Raw genomic sequence first — 15,903 nt, 5'->3', positions numbered from 1 at the left:
GGTCTCTTTTTTGTTTTCTTGAGTAAGGCAGCTCCAAAACGCAGGTGTTTCAGCCTAGCTCAGCGCTTTCTGTGGTGGTGGGGTAAGCCAGCAGAAAATACAGAGCGTTGCACCGTGATTGGCTCAGTGTTCTGTCACTCATGGGGACACTACGTCACCGCCAAGTCTAAGGGTAGAGCTAGAAAATTGGGTGCTGCCATAGTTACATTGGAAGTGCCCATCCAAGAAGGCTCAAGGTCATTGGCCACAGACAAAATTACATCAAATCACAATATATCTACAATAACTTTGATTGGACTGATCATGTCAACATCATACTTTCAACTCTTAGCTAGCAGTCATCATCATGATTCAAGTCAACAATCTACTGGCAAATCCTTTTTAATCCTTGTCTTATGAAGAGAAGTTATAGATAAAATGTATCAGTGCTCATCGGCCATTGGACATAAACATTACACGCAAATTCAACAATGAGTGGTTTGGAAGAAATCAGTGACAGTGGCTAACTGCAAGCATTGCAAAGCAAACACTAGCCTGCTATTCAGTGGAGTGGCTGAGAGGTCCCAAATCTGGGATTAAGGGGCTCTTTTCCAAGTTTAAAATGATAAACATTCAACATTGGCCTTGCTGTGCATGAAGCATGATTTGTGCCGCGCTCAAAACAACTTAACTCGGAATTGCAAAAACTTGACTTCAGTAAGTTCAAGACAACTGGGAAGCTGGGAATAAACGAGCTCCGACTGGGAAAATATGTTTTGAACGGTCATCCAACTCGGAATTGTAAATCCGGCCTCTTTCTAGAGCTACGACCTGAAGATCAACGACGTCGTCATGATTCGACCTTGTTTTTGTTTATTTTTTGGGGGGGCTCTCAAGAGTTCCCAGTTGTTTTGAAAGCACCATAAATTCAGAAAATGCCAGACTGATGACAACATTTTCCCACGAAGGACCGCCACGCCACCTTCCTGTTCAAGTCAGCACAGCACAACAAGTGGCGTCCAAAAATGTATTGTATGCTGCTGCATAAATTATGTAATATGACTGGCAGATATGTATACTGTAGCTAAGAAAGTAATACTTAAGTGTATGTTGTGTAGTAAGATGTTAGTAGACCATGTGCCTCACCCTAATAATTTGGTCTATTTACCCTTCTTAATTTCGCCGACTGTTCTGACTTGGTGGTGCACATGTAGCCTATAACTTGTTTTGGAGAGTATTGATTGAATATTGTAAGAGGTTTCATTGTCTGCTTTATATGCCCCTTTATTTATCCTACAGTTCTGACTTGGTGTACAGGGAGAACACTGTAAGAACAGCCCATGTTTTGAATTCTGTTGCAATACATTTAAAATGTGCTAAACAAATAGTTATATTGACTACGTCCATCCTAGCTCGCTCATTAATATCTTAATCAAAATTACGGATTGCCTCTTATCCACTTGTCCTCTTATGCCATAGTTTGTACATCTCAATTGTCATCAGAAACCACATTTGTTTGAGCAAGTCAGCCATATCAGCTATGTTTTTTTAAAGGCAGTAAATGAGGCTGCTTGAACTGTTTCGCTGGAAGAGGCTCCGCTGATGTGTAGGTGTAGCAGTGGTAAGATGTTGGGACAGCTTTATGTAGGCCGTATGTGGGCACTGTTTGTCACCGTTATAGTGCAATTAATGTATTGTTTTGTGTTGTGTGGTGGCTTTGCTGGCATGCATCCCACTTTTTTTTTGCTCCACCAAGATTGACATGCTATAATTTCCACTGTATAGGCCATCATTGTAAAACTGACTTGCCTAGTTAATAAAGGTTAAATTAAAAAATAAAATAAACATAGGACAGGAACCAACTGAATTGGTCATGTCTAGAATGGATGCAGCTTTTCTCAAATTGACATTAAAAGTATAATTCTTTACAAATATTTTAGCTAACCCTAACCTATTTCTCCTAACCTGCTGTGTAATTTCTCCTATGAAAAGTAAATCTTGACAATAGCTGTATTCCTTCTAGACAAAACCAACTGAATTTGAAGGCCAATTTAACCCTAATGGATTATCTAATACACTTGCTAGATATGACTTTTGGTATGAGGAAAACTTTGAGCTACAATGGCAACATCCCACTTATGAAGTTTTGGAGTATAGGAACTACGAGTATGCTGTGCTGTTAAATATACATAACAGTAGAATTTAAAACAGTCTCACGTGAGTGAGCAGAGACTGTTCTCGTTTGTTGATGTGAAGCAAAGGCCTCCCGACCCCCTTTTTACATTGACTTGAGGGCGTTACCCGAAATGACCCCCTTACAGTATTGAAATATTTTCCAGTCGGTTGGAAATAGTGAGAACGTGTCAAACATGATATATTGAAAGCAAAGATGATTTCCAACAGAAATATTGTCTACATTGACCGGATTCCACAACGTTTTGTAGTAACTCGGCGCCTTACAGTTACAGTATACATTGATGCACGCAAAAAGAAAAGGCAGCAAGCTAACGTTAGCCCAAACATTGACTTTATAGGTAACGTTAGCTAGAGAAACATTAACCTGTGGTAAGCAAAGAACGTAGCTACCTAATGCTAGATACTGTAGTTCACTATCTTGCTAGCTAGTAGGGTCTATGCCGACTTCAGTGACTGTTGCCCCCTCCGCGTATGCTAGCCCAATAATGTACTAAAGGTATTTAGCGTCTATGAATGGGGTACGTTAACGTAGACGTCTCGTGCCTTGGCGCGGTTCGTGACATGCAAGCAAATTACCAGGAATTAAAACGTCGTAAGTATTTAGTCGCTAAATGACAAATATTTGTAACGATCAGTTAGCATAAATATGTTTGTCACGGGCTACTAAACCTCTATTGACAAACAATCTTGCGAATCAGCTTGTTAGATGACAACAACACCGTTTGACAGCGAGACAATCCAATGGCGTGCTTTGATTGGTTGTGCATTCTGTCGGGACAGCCCAACGATAACAGAAAATTGTTGTTACACTATAACATGTATTTTACAATGCTTTAATGTGATCGTCAGCTTCCAATGCATTATTAATATACATATTAAAGAGGTCAGATAAAATGATAGCTAAACGATACCGCTTTGATCTGCGCAAGAGATCCAGGGAAACCCACCTGAGTTTTCGCGTTCACGTTGCTCCCGTCTGACAGCGTTCATATCGTAAAAGCCCAATGTTTCCGCCAAATCTGGAGTTCTAACGACTTTCTCCGACTTTGGTATGTCATCCCATGGCCGTTTCCCCTCCTTCTTGTCCTCATTTTCGGTTTCTTTTTCATCTGACGGCCCGGTCCCCAACAAGTCCGCCATCTTCACTATGCCGCCGCGCTGGTAGCAACATTCAGAGACCAACGCAACGTCATCACTTTCTCACGCAGGGATTGATTCATAAAATATACAAACATATAAATATTTATCAAACAAACATTATCCACACCGATTATAGACCCACAAAATTCACCACATATATGTACAACGGGTATGTGATTTGTAATATTTTGCTTTATCCAAAATAAGTATCACATAATCATAGGCTTTTGCAAAAAAAATAAGGTGACAATTTCAATTAAATCTCAATTAATTTAACCGCAATATTCAATCAATGGGAATAATAACATTTTGATGTGACTGTCAAACCAAATAGGAATATTCTATTTGGATAATCAATGTTCTTTCAAAACCACAAGATGGCAACAAAGACCCATCCAAATAGTTCACACTTGGGGTGCGTTCGTAAATTCCCTCTGGAGTGGCAGCTCGTGCTCAGAGTGTGCGCTGGGCGTTTGTAAATTCAGAACATTGTCAGATTGTCCATTTGTAAATTCAGAGAATTTCGCTTTTGGAGCGTTCAGAGCGCACGCAGGACGCTCTGGCAGAGGAGTAGGGTTGATCCGAGCATTCTGACCTCACAACGGTAGTCAAGCACCCAAGCTAACTGGCTAAAGTTAGCCAGCTTGTTAGCTACTTCCAAACATAAATGAAAGAACACCTCACTCTGACCATTTTACTCACCCTAGCAGAGTACTGGTTAGGCTGTTCTTACGTTATCCAGAGCATTGGTGACTGTAACTGTGCAGCTGGAATAATTGAATTCATATTTTTTGCCGATGTCTACTGTCACCGGTCATATTCAATGGGTGTCGAGCGTTAGTAAATTCATCAGTTATTTAAAGCTCTGGCACACAGACGAGAGTGTTCTGAAATCAGAGTAGACAGCCATAGTGAATTTACGAACGCACCCTTGATGTCCTGCTGCTTCGCTGCCTTTAGTAACTGATGCCTGAATGATTGATTTCTGTCTTGATTCCTGTTCAAAGATAAACAAATTGATTGATGAACCAGTTGACCCCATGACCCTAAATAACTCATTATATTGATCAAGGATCTAAGAAGGGGTGGCTGACATTAGCCACATTAGAAATTGGTCTTAAAATAGGTTATTGTCCATCAATCTGTCACATTGGAAATACGTAAGGATACAGCACAGTTACGCTGTAGTACCATCATATCGTATTGGCTACCTATTGATACGAGAACAGACAGACTAGAATAAAGGTATATGAAAACATATTAATGGAGAAACAGACATGCATGAACACAGAATGCACAGTAATCCATACAATTTATAGACTACTTTCTAGAAACCCAATCGGAACAATCTTTAAGCATGGTTTATTGGCACACATAATGGCAAAGCATACATACCAGACATCAGATATGACACAAAACATCTCTGCGATATAATGTACAAATTGTGCAGAGTTCTAATAATACCAGGTTCACACCTATTCAGAAATGTGTTAGCTTCCTTACAAATGCACAAATAAATACACAAAAGACCCAAACGTTGTCTTCTTGCCTTTAAGAAACAAAATCCAACAGAAGAGTAGACTAGAGGAGATGAGGGGGGAATCAAGTCAAAGAACAACTGGTAACACTAAAGGAGGGGTTTTAAAACTGCATTTCTGTAGGGCCTTGAGTATGCTGGTTTTTGCTCAATAATTTGCAAATTATGTATACTGAACGAAAACATGTATGCAACATGCAACCATTTCAACGATTTTACTAAGTTACAGTTCATATAAGTAAATCAGTATTTTTGAAATAAATGAATTAGACCCTAATCTATAGATTTCACATGACTGGGCAGGGGCGCAGCCATGCGTGGGCCTGGGAGGCTTAGGCCGACCCACTGGGGAGCCAGGCCCAGCCAATCCGAATGAGTTTTCCTCACGAAAGGGCTTTATTACAAGACATAAATACTCCTCAGTTTCATCAACTGTCTGGGTGGTTGGTCTCAGATGATCCCGCAGGTGAAGAAGCCGGATGTGGAGGTCCTGGGCTGGCATGGTTACATGTAGTCTGCGGTTGTGAGGACGTTTGGACGTTCTGCCAAATTCTCTAAAACTACATTGGAGGTGGCTTATGGTAGAGAAATTAACATTCAATTCTTTGGCAACAGCTCTGGTGGACATTCCTGCAGTCAGCATGCCAATTGCAAGCTCCCTCAAAACTTGAGACATCTGTGGCATTGGGTTGTGTGACAAATTTTTGTGGCCTTTATTTTCTCCAACACAAGGTGCACCTGTGTAATGATCATGCTGTTTAATCAGCTTCTTCTAATGCCACACCTGTCAGGTGGATGGATTATCTTGGCAAAGGAGAAATGCTTACTAATAGGGATGTAAACAAATTTGTGCACAAAATTGGAGAGAAATACGCTTTTTGTGTGTATGGAAAATATCTGGAATCTTTTGTTTCAGCTCATGAAACATGGGACCAACACTTCACATGTTGTTATATTTTTGTTCAGTATATCTTTAATATGCCTCCATTGAGACTAAAATGTTGTTTAAGATATGACTTCTGCATTAAATAAATGACTGGATATAAACAAAACAATAAATGTGCTGCTAATAGCAGCAGAAATCGGTCAGACAAACAACCAGAATCCAAAATGCCCTATAGAAATGTGAAACTCATACAAATCAAAAAGCTTGTTGAAACAGCTGCCATGTACAGTACAAAATGGATTCAGAATGGTGGCTAATCTTAAATGGATAAAATTGTAGTTCACACCTCTATTTACAGAGCACAGAGCTAGTTAGAGGACTCATCCTTATATCTGTGCCATTTTAGAATCTGTGACAGCATGAGCAACCCATTGAGGCTACAACCCATAGAAATCCCTACCTAGTTGACTACTTTAAAATGAAGGAAGCTGGAAGGCCTCAATGGCGCTGCTCCTGGTAAAACGGTCTCTATCATTCTCTATGTTACAGAGTTAGAAACCTTGTAACAGTGTTCCCAAACTGATGAATAAAATGGCGGTGTCACAAAAAGGTACATAATATACTGTATTTATTTATTTATCCTTTATTTAACTAGGCAAGTCAGTTAAGAACAAATTCTTATTTACAATGACGGCCTACCAGGGAACAGTGGGTTAACTGCCTTGTTCAGGGGCAGAACGACAGATTTTTACCTTGTCAGCTCGAGGATTCGATCCAGCAACCTTTCGGTTACTGGCCCAACGCTCTAACCACTAGGCTACCTGCCTCCCTGTACTGTACAGTACAGTACCAGTCAAAAGTTTGGACACACCTACTCATTCAAGGATTTTTATCTTTATTTTTACTATTTTCTACATTGTAGAATAATAGCGAAGACATCAAAACTATTAAATAACACATATGGAATCATATAGTAATGAAAAAAGTGTTAAATCAAATATTTTAGATTCTTCAAATAGACACCCTTTGCACACTCTTGGTATTCTCTCAACCAGCTTCACCTGGAATGCTTTTCCAACAGTCTTGAAGGAGTTCCCACATATGCTGGGCACTTGTTGTCTGCTTTGGGTTGAGGTGGGGTGATTGTGGAGGCCAGGTCATCTGATGCAGCTCTCCATCACTTTCCTTCTTGGTCAAATATCCATCCATTCTAATCTGCGTCTCACAAAGGCACAGCGGTTGGAAACTAAAATCCCAAATTTGGACCAAAGACCAAAGGACAGATTTTGACTGGTCCAATGTCCATTACTCGTGTTTCTTAGCCCAAGCAAGTCTCTTCTTCTTATTGGTGTCCTTTAGTAGTGGGTTCTTTGCAGCAATTCGTCCATGAAGGTCTGATTCACGCAGCCTCCTATGAACAGTTGATGTTGAGATGTGTCTGTTACTTGAGCTCTGTGAAGCATTTATTTGGCCTGCAATTTCTGAGGCTGGTAACGCTAATGAACTTATCCTCTGCAGCAGAGGTAACTCTGGGTCTCATGAGAGCGGTCCACATGAGAGCCAGTTTCATCATAGAGCTTGATGGTTTTTGCGACTGCACATGAAGAAACTTTCAAAGTTCTTAAAGTTTTCCGTATTGACTGACCTTCATGTCTTAAAGCGATGATGGACTGGCATTTCTCTTTGCTTATTTGAGCTGTTCATCCCATAATATATATTTGGTCTTTTACCAAGTATGGCTATCTTCTGTCTACCACCCTTACCTTGTCACAACACAACGGATTGGCTCAAACGCATTAGGGAGGAAATAACTTTTTTTTAAGTACTTTTAACAAGGCATACCTGTTAATTGAAATGCATTCCAGGTGACTACCTCATGAAGCTGGTTGAGAGAATGCCAAGACTGTGCAAAGCTGTCATCAAGGCAAAGGGTGTCTACTTTGAAGAATCTCAAATATATTTTGATTTGTTTAACACTTTGTTGGTTACTACGTGATTCCATATGTGTTATTTCATAGTTTTGATATCTTCATTATTATTCTACAATGTAGAAATAGTAAAAAATAAATAAATACCCTTGAATGAGAAGGTGTGTCCAAACGTTTGACTGGTACTGTATATCAAACAAACAAAACTAAATCATGCAGGAAAAAACTTTAAACATCAGTTTGGGAGTAGGTCATTTAAAGGGAAAGAACAAATTCCAAATGTGAAAGGCCTACTGATTGGCAAAGTACAAACATGATTGTAAAGTATTTTGGGGAGAAGCAAAAGAACACCAATAGACTACAAACACAATCAAACAGGTTTGCATGAAATAACAATTGGCGCTGATGCAGTAATTCTGGAAAAGTAATCATGAAACACGTGTCTCCCCACTTGAAGCTGTCCTTAAAGGTGAAACAGAGTCACTTTCCTTTTCATTGAAAATCCAACAAAAAACAACTGTAAACAAACCAACAGCCAAATTAATTTTCAATAAAAAGGCAAAAGCTCAAGACGGCGACGTCTCGGCCATCGCGGATGCAGTTTGGTAGCTCTATATGGGCTGAGTATAAACCTTGCCGGTTAGTTCTGATTGAGGCTGATGCCCTTAAAGGAGCCATTTTGTTTTTGATGTTTTGTTTTGACTTCCCCTTGTCAACTGTCCCAGAGGTGTTGCAACGTGCAAATCAAAGGTCAAAAGGGCAACAACCACAGAATCGCACTACAGTTAAAGCTCAAGGACTGAGAAGGTGTCCAAGAGGGACAATTCATATGAACACCTGCATTGTCATTCCCAGAGCTATCCCAACTCTCCTAACACTGTGAATTCCCACCAAATCCAAACAGAGGAATTCTAGGAAAAATTGAAAAAGAAAACCCAGTATTGTTTACGTCATCATTGCAATGCATACAACCTGTATGTATTTAGGTGAAAAAGCAGTGTTATTCATATGGATATTGCTGTGCAATGTTATTCAGTTCTCTGTCTCGCTCCTCGATGTTACAGTGAAGTCGGAGAACAATTGTTCTGATATTTGGTGGAGATGATCGATCATGATGAGTGACAGTGACACCGTTGACCACGACGTGAAAAAAATTGCCAACAGGGTTCAATTCAGTACAATGTGAGGTTTTAGAGGGCGCCGCCCTACTGTGCCAAAAAGGTACAGTTTTTTAATAATTATTTTCCCTCTTTGTTTTACTGTGAGGGCAACATGGTCTCATTAGAATATGTCCAAAATAGTAACATTCAACCATTGAAGTTAAATGTCAGCTAAGCTGACATATGAAGGTGGGGGCACTGACTGTGCTCTCGGTGGCCTTGGTCTCTGTGTGTTCTACTGTGACGACTGAGGCGCTGTGCTCTCGGCCTTGCTGTCCTGGTTGTTGAGCGGCTTGCTGCCCCACGGGCTGTTGTTGCCGAGCGATGGCGAGCCGTTGAAGTCATCCTCGTCGTCCAATCCGTTGGTGGCGTCGTACTGCGTGTTCTCCAGACGTGTGATCAGACGCTCGTCCTCGTCCCCGAACTCCCCGCCCATCAGGGTGGGCTCACCAACCACCATCACGTCCTGAAAGGAGAGAGGTTAAGGGCCAGACATTAAGGTCAGGTTAAAGGTAAGACATTTTGAATGACACATTGCTGCATGTGTGAGAAATGCATGACATTCTGAAATATATTATATGTAGAATTGATAATATATTGATTGTACGACAGTACCAGTCAAACATTTGGAAGCACAAACTCATTCAAGGGGTTTTCTTTATTTTTACTATTTTCTACATTGTATAATAATAGTGAAGACATCAAAACTATGAAATGACACATATGGAATCATGTAGTAACCAAAAAAGTGTTAAACAAAACAAAATAGATTTTAGATTCTTCAAAGTAGCCACCCTTTGCCTTGATGACAGCTTTGCACACTCTTGGCATTCTCTCAACCAGCTTCATGAGGAATGCTTTTCCAACAGTCTTGAAGGAGTTCCCACATATGCTCAGCACTTGTTGGCTACTTTTCCTTCTCTCTGCGGTCCAACTCATCCCAAACCATCTCAATTGGGTTGAGGTCGGGTGATTGTGGAGGCCAGGTCATCTGATGCAGCACTCCATCACTCCCCTTGGTCAAATAGCCCTTACACATCCTGGAGCTGTGCTTTGGGTCATTGTCCTGTTGAAAAACAAATGATAGTCCCGCTAAGCACAAACCAGATGGGATGGCGTATCGCTGCAGAGTGCTGTGATAGCCATACTGGTTAAGTGTGCCTTGAATTCTAAATAAATCACAGACAGTGTTACAGAGCAAAGCACCCCCACACCATCACACCTCCTCTTCTATGCTTCACGGTGGTAACCACACATGCGGCGATCATCCGTTGACCTACTCTGCGTCTCACAAAGACACGGCGGTTGGAACCAAAAATCTCAAATTTGGACTCATCAGACCAAAGGACAGATTTCCACGGTCTAATGTCCATTGCTTGTGTTTCTTGGCCCAAGCAAGTCTCTTCTTCTTATTGCTGTCCTTTAGTAGTGGTTTCTTTGAAGCAATTCGACCATGAAGGCCTGATTCACGCAGCCTCCTCTGAACAGTTGATGTTGCGATGTGTCTGTTACTTGAACACTCTGAAGCATTTATTTGGGCTGCAATCTGAGGTGCAGTTCACTCTAATGACCGTATCCTCTGTAGCAGGGGTAACTCTGGGTCTTCCTGTGGCAGTCCTCATGAGAGCCAGTTTCATCATAGCTCTTGATGGTTTTTGCAACTGCACTTGAAGAAACTATCAAAGTTCTTGAAATGTTCCGTACTGACTGACCTTCATGTCTTAAAGCAATGATGGACTGCCATTTCTCTTTGCTTATTTGAGCTGTTCTTCCCATAATATGGATTTGGTCTTTTACCAAGTTGGGCTATCTGTATACCACCCTTACCTTGTCACAACACAACTGATTGGCTCAAACACATTAAGAAGGAAAGAAATTCCACAAATGAACTTTTAACAAGGCACACCTGTTAATTGGATTGCATTCCAGGTGACTACCTCATGAAGCTGGTTGACACTTTTTTGGTTACTACATGATTCCACGTGTTATTTCATAGTTTTGATGTCTTCACTATTATTCTACAATGTAGAAAATAGTAAAAATCAAGAAAAACTGAATGAGTTTTTTAAACTTTTGACTGGTACTGTGTATTGATCATATATGTTTTATGGTGTGATATGCAGGTTATACTAACTCTTAGTCTATGGAAATATTCATTCAGCGCAGTTCATGTCAAAGCATAAGTCAAAGCCTTTAGACGTTCATATAACTGTCGATGACTATACATGCAAAGTGTATTGGTCATACTGAAATTAAGTTTAGAACTGTCTTTGTTCCTGCTTATTGCTGTACTATGGCCACTGACAAGTGTCCACTCTAATCTGTATGGATGATAGTTCCTACCACTGCAATGAAGGGCCAAAAGCAAAAACACTAGAGGATATTGGGTCTCATCAAGACCAGTAGCCTACACAAGTAGCCTTCCCCTGAGCTTCTAATCCTGAATGGAGGCGTGGGTTTAGATCCTACTTCTGACACCATATGTTGGTAAGGAGATGGGACACCATTCTGTTATAGCTACAAAAACATATTTACTAAGGCCGGGATTCAATTCATAGCGCAGCGCACTAGACAGTTGACAATGCAGATTTTAAAGGCATTTTCCCCAACGTTCGTGGAGATCGTATTTCCGGTTAACGCTGCAGATGTCGGTTCAATCTGAAATTACCAATAAATGTCAAGTGAGCTATAACACAGATCTAATGCTGATCGGATTGAATCCCAACCTAGGATAAAACCTGATATGTTATACAGATCATTATCGGTACTGTAGTACATAATGCTACAACCCATAAACTGCCCATGCTATCACAGTCTTTTGCCGCAAGTGAGTCCTCTATCCATCTCTATGACAACTACTCATGGGCTTCAAACCCCATCTAACCCAGCTAACCCATCTAATCCTTCTAACCTTCTAACCCATTTTACCCTTCTAACCATCTAACCCATCTAATCCATTTAACCCTTCTAACCATTTAACCCTTCTAACCATTTTACCCTTCTAAGTATTTTACCCTTCTAAGCATCTAATCCATCTAACCCATCTAATCCATCTAACCATTCTAACCCACTTAACCCGTCTAATCCATCTAACCCTTCTAATCCATCTGACCCTTCTAACCATTTTACCTTTCTAACCATTTTACCCTTCTAACCCATCTAATCCATTTCACCCTTCTAACCATCTAACCCTTCTAACCATCTAACCCATTTTACCCTTCTAACTCATCTAATCCATTTTACCATTCTAACCATTTTACCCTTCTAACCATCTTACCCATCTAACCATTTTACCCTGCTAACCATCTTACCCTTCGAACCATCTTTCCCTTCTAACCATTTTACCCTTCTAATCCATTTTACCCTTCTAACCCATTAAATCCATTTTACCCATCTAATCCATTTTGCCATCCTAAAATGTTTACCCATCTAACCCATCTAATCAATTTTACCCTTCTAACCATCTTACCTTTCTAACCATTTTACCCTTCTAGGTAGTAGTTTTGGAATTGTTAGCTAGATTACTTGTTGGTTATTACTGCATTGTCGGAACTAGAAGCACAAGCATTTTGCTACACTCGCATTAACATCTGCTAACCATGTGTATGTGACAAATACAATTTGATTTGATTTGATTTGATTTATAATCCATTTTACCCTTCTAACCATCTTACCCTTCTAACCATCTAACCCATTTGACCCTTCTAACTCATCTAATCCATTTGACCATTCTAACCATTTTACCCTTCTAACCATTTTACCCTTCTAACCATCTTACCCTTCTAACCATTTTACACTTCTAACCATTTTACCCTTCTAACCATTTTACCCTTCTAATCCATTTTACCCTTCTAACCCTCCTAACCATCTAACTCATCTAATCCAATTTACCCTTCTAACCCATTTTACCATTCTAACCATTTTAACCATCTTACCCTTCTATCCATCTAACCCATCTTACCCTTCTAACCATTTTACCATTCTAACCATTTTACCCTTCTAACCATCTTACCCTTCTAACCATTTTACCCTTCTAACCATTTTACCCTTCTAACCATTTTACCCTTCTAACCATCTTACCCTTCTAACCCTCCTAACCATCTAACCCCTCTAATCCATCTAACCCATCTAACCCTGCTAACCATCTTACCCTTCAAACCATCTTACCCATCTAACCCATTTTACCATTCTAACCATTTTACACTTCTGACCATCTAACCCATCTTACCATTCAAACCATTTTACCCTTCTAACCATTTTACCCTTCTAACCCATCTAATCCATTTTTACCCTTCTAACCATCTTACCCTTCTAACCCTCCTAACCATCTAACCCCTCTAATCCATCTAACCCATCTAACCCTGCTAACCATCAGACCCTTCTAACCATCTTACCCATCTAACCCTTCTAACCATCGGACCCTTCTAACCCATCTAATCCATTTTTACCCTTCTAACCATCTTACCCTTCTAACCCTCCTAACCATCTAACCCCTCTAATCCATCTAACCCATCTAACCCTGCTAACCATCTTACCCTTCAAACCATCTTACCCATCTAATCCATTTTACCCATCTAATCCATTTTTACCCTTCTAACCATCTGACCCTTCTAACCATTTTACCCATCTGACCCTTCTAACCATCTTACCCATCTAACCATCTTACCCATCTAATCCATTTTTACCATTCTAACCATCTGACCCTTCAAACCATCTTACCCATCTAATCCATTTTTACCCTTCTAACCATCTGACCCTTCAAACCATCTTACCCATCTAATTAATTTTTACCCTTCTAACCATCTTACCCATCTGACCCTTCTAACCATCTTACCCATCTAACCCTTCTAACCATCGGACCCTTCTAACCATCTTACCCATCTGACCCTTCTAACCATCTTACCCATCTAACCCTTCTAACCATCTTACCCTTCAAACCATTTTACCCATCTAATCCATTTTACCCATCTAATCCATTTACCCTTCTAATCCATTTGACCCATCTAATCCATTTTTACCCTTCAAACCATCTTACCCATCTAATCCATTTTACCCATCTAATCCATTTTTACCCATCTGACCCTTCTAACCATCGGACCCTTCTAACCATCTTACCCATCTGACCCTTCTAACCATCTTACCCATCTAACCATCTGACCCTTCAAACCATCTTACCCATCTAATCCATTTTTACCCTTCTAACCATCTTACCCATCTGACCCTTCTAACCATCTTACCCATCTGACCCTTCTAACCATCGGACCCTTCTAACCATCTTACCCATCTGACCCTTCTAACCATCTTACCCATCTAACCCTTCTAACCATCGGACCCTTCTAACCATCTTACCCGTCAAACCATTTTACCCATCTAATCCATTTTACCCATCTAATCCATTTACCCTTCTAACCATCTTACCCTTCTAACCATCTAACCCATCTAATCCATTTTATCCTTCTAACCATTTTACCCTTCTAACCCATCTGATCCATTTTACCCTTCTAACCATCTTACCCTTCTAACCATCTTACCCACCTTACACTTCTAACCCTTCTAATCCATCTAAACCTTCTAACCCATCTGACCATTCTAACCCTTCTAATCCACCATTTTACCATTCTAACCATTTTAACCATCTTACCCTTCTATCCATCTAACCCATTTGACCCTTCTAACTCATCTAATCCATTTTACCATTCTAACCATTTTACCCTTCTAACCATCTTACCCTTCTAACCATTTTACCATTCTAACCATTTTACCCTTCTAACCATCTTACCCTTCTAACCATTTTACCCTTCTAACCATTTTACCCTTCTAACCATTTTACCCTTCTAACCATCTTACCCTTCTAACCCTCCTAACCAGCTAACCCATCTAATCCAATTTACCTTTCTAACCCTTCTAATCCATCTAAACCTTCTAACCCATCTGACCATTCTAACCCTTCTAATCCACCATTTTACCATTCTAACCATTTTAACCATCTTACCCTTCTATCCATCTAACCCATTTGACCCTTCTAACTCATCTAATCCATTTTACCATTCTAACCATTTTACCCTTCTAACCATCTTACCCTTCTAACCATTTTACCATTCTAACCATTTTACCCTTCTAACCATCTTACCCTTCTAACCATTTTACCCTTCTAACCATTTTACCCTTCTAACCATTTTACCCTTCTAACCATCTTACCCTTCTAACCCTCCTAACCAGCTAACCCATCTAATCCAATTTACCTTTCTAACCCATTTTACCATTCTAACCATTTTACACTTCTGACCATCTAACCCATCTTACCATTCAAACCATTTTACCCTTCTAACCATTTTACCCTTCTAACCCATCTAATCCATTTTTACCCTTCTAACCATCTTACCCTTCTAACCCTCCTAACCATCTAACCCCTCTAATCCATCTAACCCATCTAACCCTGCTAACCATCAGACCCTTCTAACCATCTTACCCATCTAACCCTTCTAACCATCGGACCCTTCTAACCATCTTACCCTTCAAACCATCTTACCCATCTAATCCATTTTACCCATCTAATCCATTTTTACCCTTCTAACCATCTGACCCTTCTAACCATTTTACCCATCTGACCCTTCTAACCATCTTACCCATCTAATCCATTTTTACCATTCTAACCATCTGACCCTTCAAACCATCTTACCCATCTAATCCATTTTTACCCTTCTAACCATCTGACCCTTCAAACCATCTTACCCATCTAATCCATTTTTACCCTTCTAACCATCTTACCCATCTGACTCTTCTAACCATCTTACCCATCTAACCCTTCTAACCATCGGACCCTTCTAACCATCTTACCCATCTGACCCTTCTAACCATCTTACCCATCTAACCCTTCTAACCATCTTACCCTTCAAACCATTTTACCCATCTAATCCATTTTACCCATCTAATCCATTTACCCTTCTAATCCATTTGACCCATCTAATCCATTTTTACCCTTCTAACCATCTGACCCTTCAAACCATCTTACCCATCTAATCCATTTTACCCATCTAATCCATTTTTACCCATCTGACCCTTCTAACCATCGGACCC

The 15,903-nt window shown here is 40.2% G+C and overlaps 2 protein-coding genes across 8 annotated transcripts in view; both read right to left on the bottom strand.

Moving 5' to 3' along the window:
• Positions 1 to 3,358, bottom strand: part of LOC110488944 (transmembrane anterior posterior transformation protein 1 homolog) — a 32,335-nt gene extending 28,977 nt beyond the window's left edge. The window contains exon 1 of one of the 2 annotated variants that reach the window (XM_036943088.2): positions 3,123 to 3,358. In XM_036943088.2, the coding sequence (XP_036798983.1) occupies positions 3,123 to 3,315 (193 nt within the window). In that variant the 5' untranslated portion in view covers positions 3,316 to 3,358. The remainder of the gene's footprint in view (positions 1 to 3,122) is intronic. The other variant, XM_036943087.2, reaches the window with a different exon arrangement.
• Positions 3,359 to 4,661: 1,303 nt separating this feature from the next.
• LOC110487746 (LIM domain-binding protein 2) overlaps positions 4,662 to 15,903 on the bottom strand; it is a 119,703-nt gene continuing 108,461 nt past the window's right edge. For all 6 annotated transcript variants that reach the window (XM_036943085.2, XM_036943086.2, XM_090198515.1 and 3 more), the window contains one exon: positions 4,662 to 9,292. In XM_036943085.2, coding sequence (XP_036798980.1) covers positions 9,062 to 9,292 — 231 coding nt within the window. In that variant the 3' untranslated portion in view covers positions 4,662 to 9,061. The remainder of the gene's footprint in view (positions 9,293 to 15,903) is intronic.

Source organism: Oncorhynchus mykiss, chromosome 14 (assembly GCF_057628025.1).
Source record: "Oncorhynchus mykiss isolate SJ-2025 chromosome 14, ASM5762802v1, whole genome shotgun sequence".
NCBI lineage: Eukaryota > Metazoa > Chordata > Actinopteri > Salmoniformes > Salmonidae > Oncorhynchus > Oncorhynchus mykiss.
This window is presented reverse-complemented; position numbering and strand designations above follow the sequence as displayed.